Genomic DNA, 25125 nt, shown 5'->3' with positions numbered 1-25125 from the left:
TCACCAGAGTAAGTTGTAGCACCCCATCAGGAACAGAGTTGCTAAGTGACACCACCAAAGTCTCCCAACTCTCAGGCAATGAACTCAACAGTAATAATGCCTGCAACTCATCATCTAGTACTATCTTCATTGTGGTCAACTAATTCACCAAGTCTTGGAACTCACTCAAATGCTCAGCAATAGATCTTCCCTCTTTCAGCTTCAAATTCACAAGCCTCCTAATTGCAAAGGCTTTGTTTTGGGCTGTCTTCCTCTCATAGAGACCCTCTAACTTCATCCAAAGATTGTAGGCATCTGTCTCTTGAGATACATGATGGAACACACTGAGATCAATCCACTGTCTGATATACCCAATAGCTTTCCTGTGCATCTTCTTCCAGTCACTATCACTAATGTCCTTTGGCTTAGCATTAGCACCTTCAATGGGCTCATGTAAATCCTTGCAGTAAAGGATATCCTCCATCATAGGCTTCCAAATAGAATAATTAGAAGCACTAAGTTTCATCATGGTACCAGAAGAATTCTTCATCTACTCCCACAATATCTCCACACCCACACAACCTCGGCTCTGATACCTCTTGTTGGGTCCAAAACAGGGATATTGCAGAATAAACTAAGGCAAAACCAAAGCCAACTAGAAACAATATTTACACAGGCAATATATCAAACATCTTAAGAGCAGAAAGAAAACACATCAAATTTACGTGGAAAACCCTCCAGTGTAGAGGGAAAAAACCACGGGGCAAATCCAATCAATCCACTATAATAAATATAGAGTTTACAACCCTCAAGTTTATGCCCAAAATTTGAGTTCACAACAAATTGAGAAAAACTCCAATATCACCTCCCTAAGAGTAACAATGATCTCACCCAAACCACCACAATGTGATGAACCCAAGAATGTAATGAGATCTCTAACAATGAATACTATAAACTTCCTATAGCATCCAACACAACTCTTAGATAGAAACCCAATTTGTTAAATCATTATACGAAAAACCACACCCAATAAAAATAAAGAAAGAAAGAGAACCTGTTTTTCTTCCTTTATTTCTTCTTCGTTTGGCATGCCAATTTCTGTCACTGTGCCCTCTGCCCAAAATCCCAAGAGCTGACGCGTCGTGGACTTTTTTTTCTTCTTCACAGCCGCTCTATGTTTTTGGGGTTTTTATGTGCCGCAGCCTTTGATTCACGCCTCCCTATTATATTCTTTCACGCGCACACTCCCAGGGTCCTGCAAAGGCAAACAAAGGTAAAGCCCTAATGGGCTTTCTGGGCCTTTCCAAGTGGGCTGGACCCACTTACAATGTAGACATCAATCCCCTCAAGCTTCTTCTTGCACTGATAGCAGTGGTTCAACAAATCGATTGTCGTGAACGGCATGGCTGGCTCCGGAGGCGGCGGCATCTCGAAGAGCACCATAGGACCTCAGAGCCATCGCCGAAGTACACCCTCTTCCTGACGGAGTTGCCGAGGCCGACGGCACCGTCGGCGAAGCTCTGGGGGGAGCGGGCGGTCAGAGGGTTGGCGGGATCGTCGGCGACGAAGAGGGAGAGCTTGAGGAAGGAGGAGTCGGGCATGGCGGCTGGGACTGAGAAGGAGTCAATCTGGAGTTTTATAGAGGGAAGAGATCTGACGATGAGAGGAGGAGAAGAGAGGAGAGATTTTTAAGAAATTGATGTCGGCGTAGGGGGCAGCTAGGGCATCGATCGAGAGAGGGGTGAGCGGTTGTGAAAAGATTTGGCCTCCAACGACGCTTATAAGCATCGTCTTAGGTCCAGACTTTCGACGACGCTTTTTAAGCGTCGTCAATTCTGAAGATTTACCGACACTTTTTAGAAGCGTCGACAAAATTTGGCGCTGAATCAAAATTTTTCAATGCTTTTCCCTAGCGACGGAAAATCTCTCTTTTCGTGTAGTGTGTTATCAATTGGTAACATCTTTTGTTAGGACTTTTAGTTGAAGTTGTTGATGGGAAGAAAAAAAGTTGAGCTTTTCTTTATTTGCATGTCCGTAGAAGCTAGGATAGTTAGTTTCAATAAGAATACGATGGATCATGGAAAATAGGAGTAATGGAACTGCAAGCATCCCAAACCTCACAAAATTCTCAACTGCCAGAGCTTCCTTTCTTCTATCCTTTTGATGCAGCAAAAAGATAAATGCAGATTAGCTGCTCTTCCATCCAATCTTTCTTTGAGTTTAGATACTTGCATGATTTTTATTGCTTACTTTTTATGAATTATTTTATTCTTTTTTTGAGTAGATTTAATTTGGATTGGACTTGTAAGAAATATAGGATATCACTTTCAATACTTTATCATCTTTTTTTCCTCTAAATCGATAGGCTTTATATATATATCTAAGCATGTATGTAACTATAGAGTTGGTTTTCTCTTTCTGGAAAGATTAAGGCCTCAATTCTACCAATCCAAAATTAATAATAGAGATTCCATATGGAGAAACCATGCCATTAATTATAATTTATATTAAAAAAAACTATTTTAGAGAAAAAAAAGGAATCCTCTGGAGATCATTCAAGAGATCTAAAAATATATTATTTTAATGGTCTAATATTTCTAAATGTGTTGCATGATTAATAGTTTGAAAGCATTCAAATTCATTAAATTTTAACACACACACACACACACACAAACACACACATATGCATGCATGCATTTTATGAGGTATACATCAAAGTAATGGGGTGGATTTTTAATTTACATGCCCCTATAATATAGTAATTTTGTATATTAACACTATCACAACCATACATTAATGTTTGTTCCATTTGATGTATGATTAGAGGCTTCTAAAATACATAATTTTTAACTTTTAATAATTTTTATAATATAAATTATGATTTGTGAGATGCATAGGATAAATTTTGGCAGATGGTGCAACTATAGTTAGTCGGAAACTTATTTAAGGAGAAATTAAATTGGTAGCTTATATGTCATAGGAAGGTTAGAATTATGAAGACGCAACATTAATTAGCCAACATCTGATATATGAAAATATTTATATATATTTTTACATCTAGAAAATTCAAACCCATATGACACGCTAGGATCTTGAAAGAATTACTAAAGAAATATTATATCATATACTCTAAAATTTAGATAGAAATGGCATTGCTATGCTAAGATCTTCGATAGAAATAGGTGATATTTTAGTAGGATTGAGATCTCAGACAAAGGGAAATAGATGATTGGAAAGCTAGCATTCAAAAGGGCAACCATCTCAAATCTCTGCCACACGTGGAGATTTATTAGTTTTTGCCAAATTGCATTTTTGAAACCTTGTACGAGTCGCCTATGTCTGTAAATCAAGTAATTTGCAAACAAAAATCATATGTGGTGAGAGCACTAAAGAAGAAAATATGGGATGAGCTTCTTATTTTCCTATATTTCCCTAAGTGCTTATATTAAAGTAGAACCTCAAAAACCAGAAACTTCTCCTACTAATGGAGTTGTCATTCCCGTGATTTAAAAAAAAAATAAAATAAAATCATGTGCGACATCCTCTTTCTTTCTTGATTTTGAGTATGCTTTTAACCGGTACATACTACATGGCTAGATAATACATACTAAGTAAATTAGTCATCTAACAATCCAATACATACTTCTAGATAAATCAATGCATGGTTTTTAAAATATAGTATTCACCCGATACATAGTGCATGATCAGATGATATACATTTAGCAATTTAATTGTCTAACAACCTAATACACACATCCTAGCAAATTGATACATAGTTTTCAAAACACCTTATTTACCAATATATGTTTTTCATCAGTACATACTAAATGATCATGTAAGACAAACTAAGCAAATTAAGTCATCTAGCAAGCTAGTACACACCTTTAAGTAAATTGATATATAGTTTACAAAATAAGATATTCATAAGTACCAGTACGGAGTGCAAGTTTGCTAACTTTGTCTAATATAAAAAATTATATATATATATTATTCTATATGAATTTTTAGGTGCAAAAATCTTAGAAAAGATAAAGAAATTTGGAGGAAAATGAGACTCGAAAAGAAAAAAAAGGAACCTCACATATAGAAAAGATGGCTTGATGAGGGAAAAAAATGGGCGAAAAAGCTTGGCGGAAAAAAAAAACGTGCATAATTTTTTTTAATTATTATTATAGAATTGATGATTTTATTGGTAAAAAAAAATTTGATTTCTGGCACCAAAAAAACGTGTCAAAATGCGAAGTCTGCCTCACGTTCCCTTCGCTTCGCGGCCGCCCAATGGAATTTTTGGTCGTAGTTTGAAGACTCCGACAGCACCGAACCCAGCGAACCGTCGCTAGGAAAAAGCCAAAGAAGCCAAGGATGATGGCGCCGCACGATTTCCGTCGTCCGTACAAGCGCCTGTCCATCTCCGATCAGCTAGCGCCACCTCACGGCGGCGCTCCCACTCCCACAACCGCGCCTCCACTCCCGCCGCCTCGCCTCCTCTCTCCTCTCTCCTCTCTCCTCTCCCCTCTCCCCTCTCCCGACCCCATCCTCGAAGACCACCATGTCCAGATCGAATCGGGGTTCGCAGAGCCGAAGGCGGCTTCGGCGAGGGACTTGAACGCGGTCCAGGCTTCCAAGATCAAGGGCAGGGAGGCCAGCTCATTGCTCCCGAGTGGATGATCGGCATCCCCCCCTCGCCTCGGACGTGACTCGTTCATTTAACCCAAAATACTTGATCGGAATTCGAAAGTTTTCGACTCGATTGGGTGTGGTCACTGTAGAGCGTAAATTGAGTCGTATAAAAACCTAGAAAGCGTATAAGTGACGCTAGAGATTTGTGCATTTTGTTGTTATATTATGGAATTTGAAAAGAAAATATTGTGGCTTCGGTAAAAATATGTCAAGGCAATCCAATGCTATTTTTATTTTTGAACTCTGATTAATCTTTATGAAATAGTGGGTAGATGTTGGTTAAGCTGGAGCTATAGAGAAGGAACAATATTTAGGTATGAATTCAACACCATCTATAGGATATACCAGCTACTAAGATTTGGAGGTCAACCTTACATCTGATTCATTCCTTCTAAATTAGTCAAAGTGCAGTCGTAAACTTCACGGAGTATGTTACATCAGTTAATAGTCCTTGCTACATTATCAACTCGCATGCCCCCAAGCAAGTTTCATTTCTGAACTGAGGAAGATCCTTTGTTACCTTTTTGGTGCACTAAATTAGAGGCTTTCTATCACAAAGGATTTTTTCCTCCTCATTTCCTAGCATATGCTGACACCGGTTGGTGGTATTTTTATGACACGACAATGAAAAATTGATTCTTGCATTTTTTTTGGGCCACTCCTCCATTTTGTAGACATTAAAAATCCTATGGTTTATTAATTTCAATTCTAAACCCAGTCATCAATCTATTTCTTGCACCACTGAGCTTATGTGATTATACAACCTCTCTCAACTAAGAGCACCATGCACGTTTCTTATGTATAGTCATTGTGTGATTAATATCAATCTAGTGTACTCTTTTTACTGGACAGAGTGCGAGATAGTGTTTCAATCTTCTGCGTTGTTGAAAATAACCACAGTGATATTTATGTCAACTAATTTTGTTATGTGTCAACTTGCTTATAGTTATAGTTGCTCCAGGATCTTGTTGTTTCCTTCCGGCACCTCAACTTCTAGGAAGCATGGAAGTATTTATTAATTGATTTTTTCACCTTTGGGTGTGTAATAGCCAGCTCTGTTCCACTACGCTTCTGTTCTACATTCATGGATGACCAATTTTACAGCAAATTCATTTGTTGTTCACATCTAGTAGTCAAGCTGTTTCACATACTTGATTCTCTTCTCTTTTGTGTTTCATTTGTGTTTGACTCATTTTGATGTCATTTAGTACAAAAAATGGTATATATTTTACAATACTTTGAAATTTATATAGGTACTTTTTTGTGAGGCCTGCTGGAAAGGAGTGTTTTGCTGCTTCTTCTGATGTCCAATGGTGAGAAGGCTCCTGAATGGCTCTGTCCTTCATCATTTTCCATCCTTATTGCCTAATGGCTCTAGGAGAAAGGACTTGTTAAGTCCTGCACATTCATATTGTATTCTAGATTGCATATTTCATGAGGCGAGTAAGCAGAATTTCTTATGAATTTTGTTTATTGTCTTTCGATTGGCAATCATTTCAGTATCTTTAGCTGAAATTTACATTTAGGTGATGACTTGCAGCCTGATCAAACATACTATGTGATTGACATGATTTGTTTGGTGAGGATACTCACTGTATGACTGCACTGCAGAGTTCAGGTTTCTTAGGTTGAATTCTAAGCTTTCAAAAACCGGGGCTTGCAATACTCCAGCTGCATACCATAAATACAGGTTTAGTGTTGTCCCAATTTATGATTGTGACTAGATCTCTTCATTCATCCTTAAAAATATCAGAAATTCTTGCACTGATTCCATCACTAAATATAATGCTAAAACTGTATGTACATGTAAACTTCCTCCGGTAGGTCAGAATGATATGTTTTAGAGATCTCATTATATTTATGTTCTTTTCTCCTTGTTCTATACTAAAATTTGAATGTAAATTGACCCATCATGCTGCTTAAGTTGCTTATCTTAATATGGATTGTATTTGTACTGTACATTGACATATGATAGTCATTATTGTTTGTTGAAACATGATGCTCATCATGGATATAACTCAGGTTTCCTGCAACAGAAATAAAAAATTTCAAACAATAATATTTTCTTAATGATAAAATATCAGCACTTTGACTTACAAATTCTAAATGGCAGTGTCATCTCTCTGTTAGAATAAAGGCTAGGTCCCCCTCTCCTTTCCATATGGTTCATAGCTTGCCCCATTAACGGCTATCTTTTGTGAGAAGCAAAGAAGGAAAAATCCAGCCGCTATTATTCTAGGTGATTGAAGAATCGTATTCAATATGTCTTTTGCAGATATATTTCTCAAACTTAAATACACTATTATTGTGATTTTAAATCTTAGCATGTTATTATTTATGATTAACACTCTATAACCATTATATTAATCAGGCATTCCTGCATCATTTCCTTTCTTTTGCTTATTCTGCCATCTGTTCTTTTTCAGGCATGCTCATTATCAAACCGGCAATACGCCTTTGGCACTTGTTTGGAAGGATGAATTACCTCTCCAGTATTTTCTCGATACAGACAATGAAGGACAAGTTCCAGCTCAGCAGCAGGTGCAAATTTGCAACATGCTTGACCTGGCATTATGCGATACACATAATAGCTAGGCTAAATTCATGAAAATGCTCAATATAAAACTTTGCCTGTAACATTCTACTGTCTTTTGTAATGCTCTAATGAAATAGGAATAGTTTGCACCATTACATGTTTAATATGACTAGTCCTACATAAAAGCTGCTGGTCAAGGCTTTTCTTCTTTTTTTTTCTCACTCACTGCCAATAGAGGAGCCAGGATTTTTGAAAAAGGGGTGGGAGGGGCAGGGAGTGCACTGTCACTGCTAAATGTATAATTGTTAAACTATGATCACCATCATATTTTATCATAAACAAACATAAAGTTATTTTAAAAAATATATTTTAACTATACTAGATAATATCAAAGTTGCGAGGTATGAGGAGAATTGCTTATCATGTTTACCTTCTAAAACTTTTCCCTTCTCTATCCCACTAACAACAAACTCATAGTGTGAACATTACTGTAGAAAAAACTTGCAGGAAACATGGAGTTAAAAAACTTGCAAGAAAAGGAATTACTGATGTGAATTGGGAAGGCTATCTTAAAATAATGTGAAAAGCTCAGAATTTTGGCAAATTTTTTGTTTGTTGGAGAGCCACATGAGAGTGTCTATGGTGAAGTATTTGATAAAGAAAATTTTGATTTTTTTGTATTTATATTTGTGTGGAGAAGATATATATATAAAGGAGTTGCACATAAATTTATGAACTAGACTTGAAGCCTTGAGAATGTCTAACCCGTGATATTTGCGAACCAAGGAAAGAGCACTGCCAGTGATGACTTGATAGACAGAATCTACGAAACTTGTTTACTTAGCAAATTTTAACTTAAATATTCTGTTATTGAATGCGAGCTGAATTAATTTAACTGGAAATGGCCATGGCTAATTGCCAAAATTTGCAACGGACCATGGCTATCCCCACTCCCAAACTCAAAGGAGCTCGGCGTATCCTAAGCAAATCCTATGCCACCCAAACTTTGATATTATATCTTATCTGATATTTTGTTAAACTACACCAATAGTGAGCCCCAAAGTTAATACATAATAACTCTACTAAAGAGCCACTCAGTTTCAGCCCAAACTCTAGTGACGCGGAAGACTCGCCTCTTTAAATCACCTCCCCAATGCCAAACATGGGGCTCACATTGTGGGGCAGGAACTTGCAGGAGCTTGGGTAAGGAGAAATTATTAGATGGACCAGGTCTGTTGAAGACTTAGAATAAAATCACTTCATTTTTTTTTCTCTTGTTTATGTGTAATAGCATCACGACCGAGGATGATTTTATCCTAGGTCCACGGTGGTTCTGGTCCACCTGATACTTTTTTGTGGCCAAGAGGCAAATAAGGGCAAGGAAGCACATAAATAAAAGGGTTTATGTACATTTTTCATATAGTGCACGTGGTATAGAGTATAATTGTTATGTTCAATGCTGACAGCATGGATCAAGAGGTAGCAATCGGGTCGAGCCGAGTCAAATATGAGTTAGGTCAAAAATTTATCAATCCAAATGCGACATATTTATTGAACAGTCAAAATTTTATTTGATTCCGACCGGTTTATAAAACAGGTTATCCGACCCGACCTACATAATCCATTTATTAAATAGATCAAGACAAGTTAAACGGATTTTTAAGAGATTAAATGGATTTAAATAGGTTATACAAGTTAAGCGGGTTAGGTTAAACCGATCATAAATAGGTTAAGCAAGTTCTAAATAGATTAAATAGATTTTAAATAGATTAAATGGGCAGGGTTATGACCTGACTCAATTATTAAACATGTCAAAATGGATTCAATGAGCGAAGGTCTAAACTTGAATCCAACTCATTTAATAAACGAGTTGACCTGTTTATGACCTGAATCTGTTTATGTCAAATCCAAATCTGCTTAAAGTGGGTCATTCACGAGTTAGGTTAATAAATCGGATCATAGATTGCCATCCTCACAGGATCACCCTACCTCATCCAGAATCTTTGAAGTGCCAAGCCAATGTGGCAGCGTTGGGCCCACTATCTAGGCCAATCAAGCGCATGAAGTCCTCACCACACTATCTCCGCTCATCATTGTGGCTTGCAGGGGGGAATGAAAACATTTGCTAATACTTGGTAGAGCATGGGCAATTTGTGACACGGTTATCCAAGGAAATTCTTGTTTCCGCCAGGTTTGCTGATACCAAAGCTTCAACAATGCTGATGCCCATGATAAATAGGCCATCACGGAACTTTATTTTCCTGAAAAAGATTATTTGAGAAATGATTACTTCGCTCATGTAATTGTTTGCCGATGAAAAAGTTGTTCTTCAATTATCAGGAAATTTTGAATTTTGATAAAATTATTTCATACAGACAAATAGTTGCAATTAATTAGAAGCACTTTTATCTATATATATGCATATGATGTACGTATATTTGTCTAAAAGGCCTAGCACTATAATAGCCAATTAAATGATAAATTGATAGGTTTTTACTGCTCCATATTAAGGAAGGGCTCCTTTTTATATTAATCCTTTTAGTTTTATTTATATTGTTAAATTGGAAAGATTTGTGTGCTGGACCTACATGTGCATGCATGGATGCTATGCATGTACATGCATTCACCTTCTTACAAATGGCATTTGGAGAGGTTTGTGCAACTTATGGCGTGTTCAAGTTTTTTGTGCCCACATAGGCATTTACATCCATCATTGATATGGTTTATAATAGTTTTCTTTAATATGTGCACTAAGAGAAGAGCCATGCAAACCATTTTTGTAATATATCTCTCTTATGACTAGCTTTTATAAGATATAATAACTCTCTCAGAAACTCGGAGATGAAACTAGTGGCAAGGTTCTTTGTACTATTCCAAACCGTCCAATTTGAAGCATACCTAACTATACCAAGGGCGAACTGGCATGGTTCCATCCCTCGGTTCGAAAAATCAAGTGAGAGAGAAAAGAGAAAAGGAAAGAGAGAGAAAGGAAAAAGGGAGGAGATGGAGGGAGAGGGAGAGGCTTGGATAGATTGAGACAAAGGCTCAGAAAGCCCTTGTCTCGTTAATGGCCGAAGTCACCCCAATTTCATTTCAAAATAGAAGGTCCTAATTTTTTTGAGATTTCCGAATTGAAGTCGGAAATTAAATTGCCGACTTCAATTAAATACATGACCAAAAGAGAGGCTCCAACTTAAGCTAGGGTTTAGGCTCTAAACAAGCAAAACAAAAAAGATCCCTAACCAAAAGTAGCTATCAACCAAGCAACGCAATGATTTTCTAGAGCTTCTCTCTCTAGACTAATTTTAGTGAGAGGACCTCCTTTAGCAAGAAAGTACTATTGGCATGAGCATATAATGCAAAGCATCCGTTAAACATAAATTTATATATTCTTATTTCTCTCTCTGCACAAACAAGCTTACTGACATTTGACAATGATCGAAAGTAAAGAAATATTTTGGGGGCCTCATTTAAGTAAGACACACTAAAATAGCAACATCAAGGATCCAAAGTATGGTTTGCTAAACCATACCAAATCAGATTGGTTAGTTATCAATATAATTTTTTGGATTGAATTAGAGAGAGAGAGAGAAAGAGGTAGGAGAGAGAGAGAGGGGACGAAGAGGAGGGAGGGAGAGAAAGGAAGAGGGAGGAAGAGAGAGAGAGAGAGAGAGAAAAGGAATCCTCATTAGCCTCTCTCTCTCTCCCCTCCCCCCTCCCGCTTTCTCCCTTGTTTCATCACTTACCTTCTCCCTTTCTCTCTCCGACTTGCTCTTTATTGGTACGTCCCGAAACAACATAATATGAATCTATAGACCAATACAAGTTCTGATACCAGTTCGATGAACCTTGTCCAAAGCTTGCTGAATTATCCAAATTAGAGATTTGAAACATTCAAAAATGCTGTTGTGTGAGGGTGGGCAGGAGCAGATCCAGAAAGAAAATTAAAATCACAAGCCACCACATTGAAGCATGTGTTGTATAACTATGGTTTAAAACAATAACTAAAAATGTAATATGCAGAAATCCAAAACCCAAAAAATAAGCACAAAAATTTATAAATACTCGAGGGTTACAAAACCTGAAATAAAGGTTATGTATAAGGTATTACATTAGAACAAGATAACACTCAAAGTCAATACTTTTCTGCCAATCTTGCAGTGACTGCTCTAAGTTTTGAATAGACTTTACCAGCAGGAGACCCTAAAATTAGACTGCTAAGTGAATCTCTCGCAACCTTGATGTTTAAGAAAGACCCCAGGATGTGGATCTTAGTATCAGCAATCACAATCCGGGTCCTCGTAGAATTTTCAATGGCAAACTTTGTCTTGCCCCCTTTCCCCGAAAGCCTACCAATTGCTCGCGATAGGTGCTCCCCACGAAGCGTCTTCACATCCTTGATCTCGAAAGAGTCCACATAGAGATCATCCAGACGCAGTAGAGCAATGGCATCTGCAATATCAAATCCAAGCATGAATGCATGGACAAAGTCGGCACATTTCTGTAGGTTACTCGCATCTGGTGTATTTGATCGCGTCTTGAGTTCCACTCTCCGAGCCTAAGCAAACCACAAAAATACATGTAAGAGGAAGAGGACAAATGGGTCGATGAAATTGACAATAAAAAAAAGAAAGGCTATTATTTAGGCTATCCAATCGTTTAAAACGAAAAAAAAATGCAGCTATCACTGAGAACAGGATGTGTAACAGCATCACTAGAAGAATAATAAAACTTGAGTGAAGAACGAGTCACCTAATTTCCTCAATGCAAATGGCACCTTCATCTTTTCTTTCTTTTATTTTTTTTTTGAGCAACCAATTATTTGAGCCCTAGACCTCATCCAAGGTGAGCTCTTTGGGGTGGGGTTCCAACCAACTATGCTAACCATTGTTGGCCAACTTCATCTTATTGTAAGCTACAAAAAATAGCAAAGTACATATCAAGAAATCACTACATAATTAAAATTAACTTTCTGAAAATGTTACTTTTCTGCAAGACTGGCATTTGCGTTCTAGATACACAAGGAATGATGTATTTCTAGAACCGTCTCAGAAAAGTTTCTCATGGATAGGGTACACATTATTAAGGCATTCTGGCCGAATTGGAATCTTAGACTGTAGAATCTATAGCTTGAATGTGATTTTCTAAATTAAATTTGATCCCTCCATCTAGATTCTTTCAGGTCTTGGAATATAAGAGGGGTGCTCCTAAGTTAACAAGGTTTTGACTATGTGACCAAGAAATAAACCTCCCTCTGACCCAAGTTTCCACTAAAGCTTTTCCAGTCTGAGTGTTTAACTTGCCCAGGAAATAGCAATCACATGACATCAGGTTGTCAGTTGTATAAATCTCTCAATGTATTCTTCCTACATTGGTCCATCAAGTCAATCTGTTCAGTTGGGCATTAGAAAGGAAGAAACAGATTTCAACTGAGCATGAAATCAGTTTGCTATGTTTAGGTACCTGGCTTGGAGTCTTCTTAGTCTCAAAAGTGAGAGGTGTTCATTTCCATACACCAATACCCAGAATGCAAGAATAAAGATTTAATATAGCATTAGACCATAATCTAGTACTAGGTATAAGCAATTCATTAAAGCCATTAAAGCCTCCATTTAGTTTTAACAGAACAGCAGTTAGGGCAGGTGAAGCTTTTCTACTATCACATTATAAAGGAAAAATAATGCTATAAAACATATTTCATCAAAATGTTCAGAAGCTACAAAATGGCTTCTAAAAACCTTCCGGCAGTCAAGAAGAATGGAGTGCTCGATACGCCCCCTGTAAAGTGTAAACATCGCTCATTGTTAAAATTTTCTGTCAGATCACCAGTATTGGGGCTTGAAGATACAAATGCTAAAAGCCCAAGAAAAAAAAACATAACTTATGATAGAGTAAAGAAGTTATTTAGACAGCAAAGGATAAAGAAGAAAATTGTGATTTTAGTTCAAAGCCTGAAAGGAACATAAGGATAATAACAAAGGACCAAGGTAGAGAACAAATCATTTAGGAAGCCATCCGAAAGAAGGGAAATATGGACATATAGAATATATATAATTTAGAACTATCCAAGTATTCTCCACTTCTAATTAGCTTCAGCATTTTGTCCTTGATGGAAAAATTGAATTTTAAATCCAGTACATGATCTAAATTTAAATATAAAGAAATAGAAAAAGATGCAAGGAGTAGAAAAGAGACTTCCAAAAAGCTTTGCCACCAAACTATAAAGTTTTAAATCTCCTATATTTCCATGACATGTGATCCACCCAGAAGAAAGATTCTTGGTGATTTGTGTAGCAGTATCAAAAATACTTTATTAATGGGTGTCAACTTTTGAGGAGCAAAAGACCATTTATATCCATCTTTAACGGCAGCTGATCTGTTCCATTTCCTCTCGCCTCAAATCAACTAAAATTCTCCAATACGTTCTGCACCTTAAAGCTTATAGCAAGTGGTAACCAAAAGGGATTCCCATAATTCAGCTAGATTAGAATAATTTTCAAAACTTAGCTGCACTTGATGTCTGTATGAGAAAGTGTGCCATTGGAAAGTAAGGCAAAACAGTAATCAAATGCTTGCACAAAAGATAAAATAAATAATGAATAAATTAATGAAGGGGAGTAGGATGAGATTTGGGTTTTATGGAAGCAATCCCTTCCCAAGTGCATATCAAACGCAGCCAAACTTTTCTTATAGTCGCAGCATACATAATAATTATCTCATGTTATAAAGATTTTTTAACAAAAGTCCCATTACAAAGTCTTTTTTTTAATTTTCAAAGGCAAAACCTTAATTAAATTCAGTAGTCAAAAATCGAAACTTCCATCCGAATTCAGTCTCAAATAATTAACACAATTTCAAACACAAAAATTAGGAATTCTCACCTCTACGACTCTGCATACAAAATCCCAGCCCAAATCTCATCACAAAATTGATATATATAACTAGATCGTCTCATAAAAAGCAACCCTAATCCAATAAATTCGATGATTGAATGCTGAAAAAAGAGGAAGAGGGAAAGCAAACATGCCTTAAGATTCATTCGTATATCGATCTTCATCTGCTCGTAGACGGGGGTGTAGATTTCCATCCAGTTCCTCTTCAGCGGCGCGTAGCGGTGGGGCGGGACCGGCACCTTCCGGAACTGAACCTTCCCGTCCGACATCTCGTGGGGCTTCAACGCCTCGAACTTAGGGCGAGCGGCAGTCGGAGCCGGCGCGGCGGAGGGAGCTCCTCTCGCCTCGACCTCCATTGCGGCCACCAGAGGTTCGTTGGATGCCATGTTCGAGGGAGAAGATTTTGAGTGCGAGAGGTGGTGGTCAGGCGCGGCGAGGAAAAGAGTAGGGTTTAGGGGGGCTTCCACTCTTAAACCAGAAAGCGCATGCGATATATAGGTAGAAGAGGTGGAGAAACAGGGCTAAAATATAGGCCGCAAATGGTCGGGTTGACCCATGACCCGACCCGGCCCAATCCAATCTGCTTAGATCCGATTTAATTTATTTTGGAGGACCCGCAGGATCAAATCGGCTCTAAAATTGGATCCGTTTCATTTTCTGGGTTGGATATGGGTTTACTGAATTCAGATCCGACCTGATCCAGATCATTTAAAATTTGGACAATTCTAGATTTTCAATCTTATTACCCGACTCAATCTGATCCAACCCGAATCTGTAAAATTATTTGGGCCTGCGTATATGCAAATAAGTTCTGAAGCTATAGATAGGATTGACCCGAATCGGATCCGAATCTTTTATATTGGGTCCGGGTTATACATGGACCCGACCTGTCCGATTGACCCAAATCGGATCCGAATCTTTTGTATTGGGTCCGGGTTATACATGGACCCGACCTGTCCGATTGACCCATTGGGTCAAAAATTGTAGCGATAGTCCTAACCCAATTTTCTGGATCTGAGTCCAAAATTAGAATCCTAACAAGAAATCGGATTGGGCAGGGTCACTTATGACCCAACGACCCTGACCCAACCCAATCCGACCCATTTGCACCCCTAAAAATAACTAGGGTTGGAGAGGTCTGAAATATACATATTATATTATATTAACTATTAATATGCTTAAATTATATTATATAGTATATATCATATGTGATGCATATGTGACAGCTATAGTGGATGGTTGTGATTCAATTAATCATTTTTTTCATGTTAATATTATTGTGAATTTTGTATAAAATTCCATTTGATTGTTGATGTTCCAATAAAAGGTAAGGGTTTTTTTATATATATTAAGGTCCCGCAATAATTTCACCCCCGGTTCTAAGTACACCAAATGCAATAGTTTAGCCCATGATAAGAAAAATATTTCTTCTCCTCTTTTCCACTCAACTCCCGTATCATGAAAAATAAAAAAATTGTGAAAAAAAAGATTGTAGACCCATTTTCTTTTGTTAATTAATTAATAAAATAGATTATATTTTTTTTGCTTATATTAGTAAGTTCATCCTTACAAAATTCAAGTTATATTCATTTCTAGTTGGAAAAAATTACAGTTTTTTCAAAATAGTCATGGCTCATAAAATAACTATAAAAAGTAAGATCCTGTTTAAACTAGATCTTGACTTCTATATTAAATTTATCTTCATCCGCTTAGCCTAATACTTCTAGGATTGTAAGCGATGCACAATCTTTTTTTTTTTTTGAAAAGAAAAACTTTACTTTGACTGTTTTATTTTGAGGTATAAAAGTCATTGTATGCCCTAATTGCTTCGTATGTCAAAAATTTTAGAGATAGACATTGCATTGTAAATCTCAAAAATTTACCTAGTTTCAAGAAAATCCCCAATTGAACGCTGTATAAGAATGTTACAAATTCTAAAAGATTCGATGTACAATTTGACTTTTGATATAATGGGTGTTGCTTCCAACTATCCAAATCTATCTAAAGTGGCTAAAGTGGCCTCCAGCAGTTTAGTATTCCTCTTTGCTTCATGAACAATTTAAATGTATAACATATATCTCGTACTTGGATCCAAGGATATAATTGTCCAGAACTCTTAGTTGTGTGTCATTTTACATAACACAATAAATTTGATCTTTTCCTGAAGTCAACACTTAAATGGATTTCTAATACAAAATTCATAATTTGAGAAATATATTTTTAAAAGTTTGAGGGGACGTAATTTTTTTTTTTTTTTTTGAAAGGATGCAGATTGCTAGGTTGGACACAATAACAATAAATGTAGTCACCCAATAAATGAGGTGTTGAATAACTTCATTCTTGATCGCTATAAAATAATTTTTATATTTACCAATAATTGCTCAAATTTTAACAATAACTATTTATTAAATAATTTAATCTATTAAGACTTAAAAATCAAAATTAGAATTATGAAAATACAAAGCTTGCAAGTAGCAAAATCATAATATTTCACTTTTTTTAAAAAAAAGGTTTCTAAAATAATATAATAAAAAAATAACCACTAACAAAAGCATATCCATATCTCCAAAGTGTTTCGGACGTAATCAACATGTCTCGAGTTCTTCAACCAAGAAGCAAACATTAATTCTAAAAAATTATATAAAAGTCCAATAGCAAGATTGCAAAAACGACTAAAAAAGAATGGAAATAAAATTGCAAGGGTCAAGGAACTTTACCCAAAAAAAGAAGAAAAAACTAAAGAAAGAAGAAAGAAAGAATAGAACTAAAATAGATGAAAATATGGACCTAATCTATAAAAATAATAAAAAGTAAATATTAAAAATATAAAATCAAGTTTGATATATTAAAAATGCAAAAGAAAGCGGATCTAATTTATTACACACACACACACAATTGTATCCATTGCATCATATATGCAACTATATCCATCGCATCATATATGCAACTATATCCATCGCATCATACATGCAACTATATCCATCGCATCCTCTCCAACTTGAAAAAAAAAAAAAACGAACAAAGTGAGGGAAATTTGGCCCGAGAGTGATGGCAAGTGGAATAATAGTTTAATCATCTTCCCCCTCCATGTAATCAGCTAGTGGTCAATGGATAGAGCTACCAATTTTAGGGCTGAGGCGAAGTGGGCAGTGCACACCCTCCAAAATTGAGGCTACCTGGCTGGTTGAGAATTTGTCCTAGAAATAGTAATTCTATCAAGAGAGGCAGTTGGGAAGGGATGTCGACGCAGGGACTGAGAAGCCACGAGTATTTTGGGGGAGATGGAAAGGATGAAAGAAAAGAGGTGGAGAAAGTGGAAAGAGGAAAGAAGGCAATGGCATGATGGAGAAGAAGGGGGCCGGTAAGAGAGAGCAAGCAATGGTACAGTGGATAGGAAAGAGAATTAGAGGGTTATGCTCCATTGTATGGATGGACGGTCAAGGGATTCAAGGGAAACTAAATCCAATCTAAATCATTTACTCCTAGAAAAATATATATTAAAAGATTTTGTTTAAAAAATTATATTTGGTCGCCAAGAAAGTGAAAGAAAAATTAAATATATCTATTAGGAAAGAAAAGAAATTAGTAGGATGAACTTTCTTTTTTTTTTGGGTCGCAGTAAAAAAAAAATTGATGAAAAAGTTGTTGAAATTTTTTTCTTATTTATCTAAAATAATTATTGCTGGGAGAAATACTGAATAGCTCGATTTCGGGCCTAACCAACCTTCCTGTCTTTGGATATAAATCGAGATGAATGATTTCAGCTCCAACTAAGGAGTTGCTAACCGCAGAGAACAATCGACATGTGTCGACAAGAGTTAATAGCTCCAACAACTGGCGTCCTGACAGTCCTTAATCATGGCAGACTTATGTCCCGCATCAACCTGAACTGCACTCTGTCCACACGGACTAACCTCCGCACTGTGGCCGTACCACCAGTTGCTGCCTAGCGTTATTGCACATCACGTCAGCCCAGATAATGATAAGGCTGGTTTCTCCTATATAAGGAGAACAACTCAAGGGATCTGAGGTTCGCAATACGCTGCCCTTCTCACAGAGTCCTCACTTTACTAAAATCTCTTTCTTTCATATTATTGTCTCGTTGTTCTAACTTAAGCATCAGAGGGTTTCCGCCAGATATTTTTCGGCAAGCGGACTTTTTGCAGGCCACCTAGCGGAAGAGACCAGCATCCAACGCTTCCACCAGCCTGCTCAGACTGCTCCTATCTTAGTCTGGATACGACGTCAATAATTATTATCTTATTTGAATTGCCCCCGAGAAATTTTTTCATTTGTCTTCTTAAAATTGCCATATCAAGGAAAGGGAAAATTATAGAATGGTTAGAGAAAATTTGACTTCAAATTCTCTCATTTTTTTTCTCTACTTTTTGGCAATTAAATGGAGTATTAATTTCATAGAAAATAACTTCATGGATTCGGTTGTGATTCATCTTCTAAAGTCTGATGCACTAATAATTATCTAATCAAAAAGTGTGGTTGTGATTTCTTAATGAGCAAATTTCCAGGATCCCTTTACTAGGTGACATCTGGCTCGCATCTCCCAAAGTTTCCTTTCTTTACGTGGCCGTCAGCCGTTGCCTAACAGCCCAACTCGTACATGCCACCTATACTCCAACCCCCCGACCTCGACCCTTCGCTGCTTCGAAGTATCCGTCACCTCCAAAGAAAAAAAAGGAAGCAAATAGCTTCGCTTAGAAAAATCGCAAAAAACGACCCTAGCCTGCTCCTAATCCCACCCACCAACCCCCAGCCGCCCTTTCGCTCCTCCATGGGTCCGCCGTCGCTATAAAAACAAGACTTTTTTGCAAATTTCCCAGAAACCCCCTAATGACCTAAAGTTACTAAAAAGCTCCTTAAACGTTCACCCTAACTACAGAGAAATTATTACCTACCCTCTCACGACCGTTGATTCCATGAGCCCCATGTATCTTAACATATGATCATAAAAACCAGCGACTATGATTAGTTTAGGCAACAATTTAACCTTCCGACACAGAAAGAAACGTATTTTCATGGGCATCTACATGAAAAGAACAACAATGGGTGAAAATGTAAAACGGCAGAAAAATCTCTCGCTAATTCAACCATAAAACCCCGCAAAGACGGCTCCAACGCCGCGCCCCACCCCCTGTTCTTCGTCTCCTTCCTCTCCTCCTCCTCCGGCCGAAACCCTGCGTCAATCGATCGATGGAGGCGGCGGCGCTGTCGCGGATCGGGCTCGCTGGACTGGCGGTGATGGGCCAAAACCTGGCCCTCAACATCGCGGAGAAGGGCTTCCCTATCTCCGTCTACAACCGCACCGCCTCCAAGGTCGATGAAACCGTCGGCCGCGCGTCGGTGGAGGGCGGCCTCCCCCTCACCGGCCACCACTCCCCCCGCGATTTCGTCCTTTCCATCTCCCGCCCCCGTTCCATCATCATCCTCGTCAAGGCCGGTGCCCCCGTTGACCAGACCGTCGCCGCCCTCTCCCAGTTCATGGACCCCGGCGACTCCATCATCGACGGCGGTAACGAGTGGTACGAGAACACCGAGCGCCGGCTCCGCGAGGCCTCCGCCCGCGGCCTCCTCTACCTCGGCATGGGCGTCTCCGGCGGCGAGGACGGCGCCCGCCACGGCCCCTCCCTCATGCCTGGCGGCCATCTCAAGGCCTATCACAACGTCCAGGACGTCCTCGCCCGTGTCGCCGCCCAGGTCGACGATGGCCCCTGCGTTACCTTCGTCGGCGAGGGCGGCGCCGGCAACTTCGTCAAGATGGTCCATAACGGCATCGAGTACGGTGACATGCAGCTAATCTCCGAGGCCTACGACGTCCTCCGCACCGTCGGGGGCCTCTCCAACGGCGAGCTTGCGGAGATCTTTGCCGACTGGAACGACGGGGAGCTCGAGAGCTTCCTCATCGAGATCACTGCCGACATCTTCAGGGTCCCCGACGAGCATGGGGAGGGCGAGCTGGTGGACAAGATCCTCGACAAGACCGGGATGAAGGGGACTGGGAAGTGGACGGTCCAGCAGGCGGCGGAGCTCTCCGTCGCCGCCCCCACGATCGCCGCCTCCCTCGACAGCCGGTACCTCAGCGGGCTCAAGGAGGAGAGGGAGGCTGCCGCAAGAGTTCTCGACCAGGCCGGAATAGGCAGCGAGGTCTCAGGGCCATCTCTGGGACGCTCGATCAACAAGAAGCGTCTCATTGACGATGTCCGCCAGGCTCTGTACGCCTCCAAGATCTGTAGCTATGCCCAAGGGATGAACTTGCTCCGGGCCAAGAGCGAGGAGAAGGGTTGGAACCTCAATCTCGGGGAGCTGGCAAGGATCTGGAAGGGGGGTTGCATCATTAGGGCGAGGTTTTTGGACAGGATTAAGAAGGCATATGAGAGGAACCGGGGGCTTGCGAACCTCATAGTCGACCCAGAGTTTGCAAGGGAGATGGTGCAGCGGCAGGGGGCATGGAGGAGGGTCGTGGGACTGGCAATTGAGGCCGGAATCAGCACTCCTGGGATGTGCTCCAGTCTGGCATACTTTGACACATACCGCCGGGCTAGGCTGCCTGCAAACTTGGTGCAAGCGCAGAGAGACTACTTTGGGGCTCACACCTATGAGCGCATCGACCACCCCGGTTCGTTCCACACTGAGTGGTCCAAGATTGCTGGGCAGAGCAAGGCTGGTGCAGGTGCCTTCAATTGAGGTGTCCGATGGTAATTCAGTGAATTGGAAGCAGGTTTTCTTGATGTTGTTGTCTAAACCAATTCTAGTTAGTTTCTTGCTTCTAATAAATGGTTCATCTATTGAGGCTTGCCTGCTAAGAACCGCTTTTAGTTTGGTTATTTAATCAATTGTTCTGGGAGTTACTGATATTTTGTTTCCCTTTTCCTTGTCTTATACATACAATGGTTTCAGTTACTTTAAGTGCTTCTTGTGTCATTTATTCTTGATGTTCTATTTGTAGCACTCTTTGCTTAGATGCTCTGTATAATATCACATAATACATGCCAGTGTTTGTTCTGGTTGTGAGTTGATTATTTTGTCATTGTGAAACCTCCTTTATATCTGGAAAATCTTAAGTAGTTTGTTTGTTGAAAGATATGTTGAACTGCCATACATTATTCTTTTTTTTTTTTACCAAATATCCGCATGTGATGGCTCGATAATTTCACTTGCTCTCGCCTAGTTGATCAAATATTGGTGGTATAAAGTGTTTAGAAAGTACTTATTTGGAACGGGTAGGGTCTAGACCTAGCACAATCAGGATTTAGCTTGAGTTGGTTTTTAGGTTGCAATGTGGGACAGAGATGAACCAGAATCTGTTTTTTATGGATTTGGATTTTAATAAACTTCTTATCAAGTTATGGATGGTTTGTAAAGTAAATGTTTCATGCATATCAGATACTGAAGCCATTATCTCTTGATCATCCTATTAACAGAAATACATGTTGTTGTCATCCAATTTCAGAAAGCAAGTTCTTACTTTTTAGAGTATGTTACAAGAATATTCTTCTGTATTCACAAGTTTCGCTAGCATGAAAAACTGAAGCCATAATGGGTATTCATAAGCACTCGCATGATTACATCCACCTTGACCTTAGGCTTAGACCCAAGCAAATCCATTTCTTTTAACATCCTAGAGAGCATTCAGGGAGACCTATGTGTGCATTCTTTTAGGAAAATTGTAGGTAGCAGATGGGTGGCCAAGAGGTTGCCCGGGCAAATGACTATAAATTAATGCATGAAGATTACAAAAATAATGAGAATACTAATGATACTTATTGAGCAATGCCTCTTAACATGCATCAACCACCCATGAAAAGTTTATGAAGAAAAGAAAAACTACCAAGTACAATACCACTCATCATAATGAACATATTAGCATGTTTTAAGTCCAGTTCTCACATTCATCATATTGTATAAACATCTATAGACATTATATCTTCTGAGGCATGAGCTGCCATATGCTTCTTCCCCTCCATCTGATGATGTGCTCACTTCTTGAGGTGCATTGGCCGACCATCCTGACAAGAGAATGTTGTGCTCCTTAAAACCTGCCATATAGGTTGTACCATGTTATGTTCGATAACTAGGAAGTTGAGGAATGACTTGTTGGCGCTGTGCGGAAGCGTGTAGATCCCTGATATCCACTAACCTAGGGCGTCCCCTAGGGCATCAGGCCGCGTGGGGAAAGAAGGAAGAAGAGATGGAGAATCACAATCACAAACTAGGGTTTTCGTGGAGAAGAAGAGGAAGAGAAGAGAGAACGTGGGAGAAAGTTTTCTGGCGGCTCTTATTTCTCCAGAAAATAATACTAGTGATTGTGATTCTCCATTTCTTCTTCCTTCTTTCCCCATGCGGCCTGACGCCCTAGGGGACGCTCTAGGTTAGCGGATATCAGAGATCCACACGCTTCCGCACAGCGCTAACAATTGGTATCAGAGCGAAGTTTTGGCATAGAAAAGAAGAAACAGAGGAAAGACATCAAGAGGAAAGCAGTCCGCTTATCTCCCTTCAAGGTAATTTCTCAAATCAGATTTGTGTTAATTTGTGATTGTGGTCTGGCCGACCATGAACAATAACATGAAGGTGGAGTTTGAGAAGTTTAATGGAAAGGGAAGCTTCTCTATGTGGAAGGTCCGGGTGGAGGATCTTTTGGTGAAGAACTATCTGGATTCGGCCTTGGAGGACAGGTCGGAGGGTATGACAGATAAGGAATGGTTTTCTTTGGAGAAAAGGGCTTGCGCTGCCATCAGAGGATGCTTGGCGGATTCAGCCTTGTACAACGTCCTAAAGGAGAAGACACCCAAGGGATTATGGACAAAGTTGCATACCATGTATATGGTGAAGAATATGTGCAACAAGTTGATGTTGAAGAAACAATTGTACAGCCTTCGGATGCATGAAGATGGAGATATTGTTCTTCATATTCAGAGGTTTGACCAGGTTTGCAATGACTTGCAGACCCTTGGGGTGAAGATGGAAGAGGAGGATAGATCTCTACTCTTATTTTGCTCGCTGTCAGATTCTTATGATCCTTTGGTTACTACTTTGCTGTATGGGAAGGAGACGCTGAATTATGAAGACATAATTTCTGTGCTAAGGTCCAATGAGCAAAGAGAAAGATTGACAAAGGATGGAGTTTCTCAGGAAGGTCATACTGTCGGAGGGAGGCCTGAAAGAGGGAAGGAACGGAGCAAGCAAAGGGGACGATCAAAGTCCAAGAAAGGTAAGAAAGAGTTCAGATGCTACAAGTGCAATGAAGCAGGACACTTGAAGCGGAATTGTCTGCTTTGGAAGAAGCTTCAGGGAGAGAAGAATGGCAAGGATTCAGTCAGTGCCGTGGCTGATCTCAAGGTGGAGGATGATCTTTTGGTAGTTTCGGATGATCACAGGAACAATACGGATATCTGGACAATGGATTCAGCCTGTTCTCATCACTACACACCAAATCGGTCTTGGTTTGCTCCATACACTAAAATCGATGAAGGGCGTGTGACATTAGGAGATGATCATCCTTGGAAGGTGGCCGGCATTGGGACCATCAAGGTGAGAATGTTTGATGGGATGGTGCAGACTCTTACCAATGTAAAGCACGTCCTGAATCTGAAAAAGAATCTAGTGTCACTTGGCTACTTGGAGAAGAACGGTTACAGCTTTAGTTGCCATTCTAGGAGTGGTATTTTGAATATATCCACAGAAGCCATAGTTGTGATGAAGGGGAGGAGGTTGGAGAATAATTTGTACAGGATGGAAGGGTCCGTGGTGTGTGGGGGATCCGAAACAGCAATAGTGGCATAGGGCCAGCAGGAAGCATATCGTTTGTGGCATTACCGCTTGGGCCACATGGGAGATCGTGGTATGAAGATGCTGAGCAAAGATGGACTGATATCAGATCTGGATGGAGGAGTTCCAGAGGTGTGTGAGCCTTACCAGTTGGAAAAGCAACACAGGGTGAACTTTGCTACTAGTACTACACGCAGCAGTGGTCTCCTGGAGCTAGTGCACACGGATGTTTGGGGACCGGCCCCGGTCATAGCCAGAAATGGGGCAAGATATTTTCTAACCCTTATTGATGACTTTTCAAGGAGAGTTTAGGTGTACTTCTTGAGGAAAAAGTCAGAGGTCTTCTCTAAGTTCAAAGCCTGGAGGGCAGAGATAGAGAAAGAGTAGGAATGTTGCGTGAAGTGTGTGCGGTTCGACAATGGTGGCGAATTCACAAGTAAGGAATTTTTGAAATTTTGCGAAGATTGTGGGATCAAGAGGTAATTTTCAGTGAGGAAGACTCAACAGAATGTGGTGGCCGAAAGGATGAACAGGATTCTCATGGAGAAAGCTAGATGTATAAAATTGCAGGTAGGGCTTCCTAATGTGTTTTGGGTGGACACAGTAGACACAGCCTGCTACTTGGTGAATTGATCTCCTCATACAAAGCTAGATGGAAGGATTCCAGAGGAGCTATGGTCTGGAAAGAAGGTAGAGGTTGGCCATCTTAGAGTATTTGGGTGCACGGCATTTGTGCATATTGATCCCAGTGAGCGGAGCAAGTTGGATGCCAAACCACGAAAGATGGTGTTTATAGGATATCCGTGTGGAGTCAAGGGTTATCGGCTGTAGGATCCCTTGGAGAAGAAGACTACTATCAGTAGGGATGTGGTCTTTGATGAGAATTCAGTCCTAAAGATGCAAAGGGTGAATGAAGAGCGGGGGGAGAACCAACCGGACAGGGTTGGACAGCTAACTTCTTATTCAGTTTTACCTTTTGCAGGTGCACCAGAAGGACATGAAATTCAGGTGGAGCACCAGTCAAAGGTGCCTCCACATGTGGAGAGGAGCGAGATGCTAACTTGGAGATGAGATATACAAAGAGAGGAAAAAGATCCCAGCAGAAGCATCGGAGTCGCACTGCATAAGCCTAAGCGGATTGTGAGACAGCCGGAGAGGTATGGTTTTGGCGAAACCATGTCTTATGCATTGGTTGCTGTGAATGAAGATTTGGAGACCTATGAGGAGGCATTGGCACGCCAAGATAGCGATAGG

General features: G+C 39.7%; 2 protein-coding genes and 1 pseudogene across 2 annotated transcripts; 2 read left to right on the top strand and 1 right to left on the bottom strand.

The window, feature by feature from the left end:
- The first annotated feature begins 1578 nt into the window (after nucleotides 1-1578).
- LOC120112242 lies at nucleotides 1579-7254 on the top strand (annotated as a pseudogene).
- A 3959-nt stretch (nucleotides 7255-11213) lies between these two features.
- LOC103722556 (RNA-binding protein PNO1-like) lies at nucleotides 11214-14565 on the bottom strand. Its single transcript, XM_008813155.4, has 2 exons — nucleotides 14223-14565; nucleotides 11214-11753 (listed from the first exon to the last, which is right to left on the bottom strand). The coding sequence occupies exons 1-2, from the start codon at nucleotides 14472-14474 to the stop codon at nucleotides 11331-11333; spliced, it is 675 nt and encodes a 224-aa protein (XP_008811377.2). The 5' UTR covers nucleotides 14475-14565; the 3' UTR covers nucleotides 11214-11330.
- Nucleotides 14566-19208: 4643 nt separating this feature from the next.
- Nucleotides 19209-21130, top strand: LOC103722557 (6-phosphogluconate dehydrogenase, decarboxylating 1, chloroplastic-like). The gene has a single exon (XM_008813156.4). The coding sequence runs from the start codon at nucleotides 19297-19299 to the stop codon at nucleotides 20785-20787; it is 1491 nt and encodes a 496-aa protein (XP_008811378.2). The 5' UTR covers nucleotides 19209-19296; the 3' UTR covers nucleotides 20788-21130.
- The last annotated feature ends 3995 nt before the right edge of the window (nucleotides 21131-25125 follow it).

Source organism: Phoenix dactylifera, chromosome 10 (genome assembly GCF_009389715.1).
Source record: "Phoenix dactylifera cultivar Barhee BC4 chromosome 10, palm_55x_up_171113_PBpolish2nd_filt_p, whole genome shotgun sequence".
Lineage (NCBI taxonomy): Eukaryota > Viridiplantae > Streptophyta > Magnoliopsida > Arecales > Arecaceae > Phoenix > Phoenix dactylifera.
The sequence above is the reverse complement of the archived record's forward strand: the minus strand, read 5'-3'. Positions and strand labels throughout refer to the sequence as shown.

Bases quoted from the DNA above. Each gene is read 5' to 3' on its own strand.
- LOC103722556 (XM_008813155.4), bottom strand. From the start codon at position 14,474: ATGGCATCCAACGAACCTCTGGTGGCCGCAATGGAGGTCGAGGCGAGA. The intron at 11,754-14,222 runs GCATGTTTGCTT...TGGTTTGCTTAG, and splicing joins ATATACGAATGAATCTTAAG to GCTCGGAGAGTGGAACTCAA.
- LOC103722557 (XM_008813156.4), top strand. From the start codon at position 19,297: ATGGAGGCGGCGGCGCTGTCGCGGATCGGGCTCGCTGGACTGGCGGTG.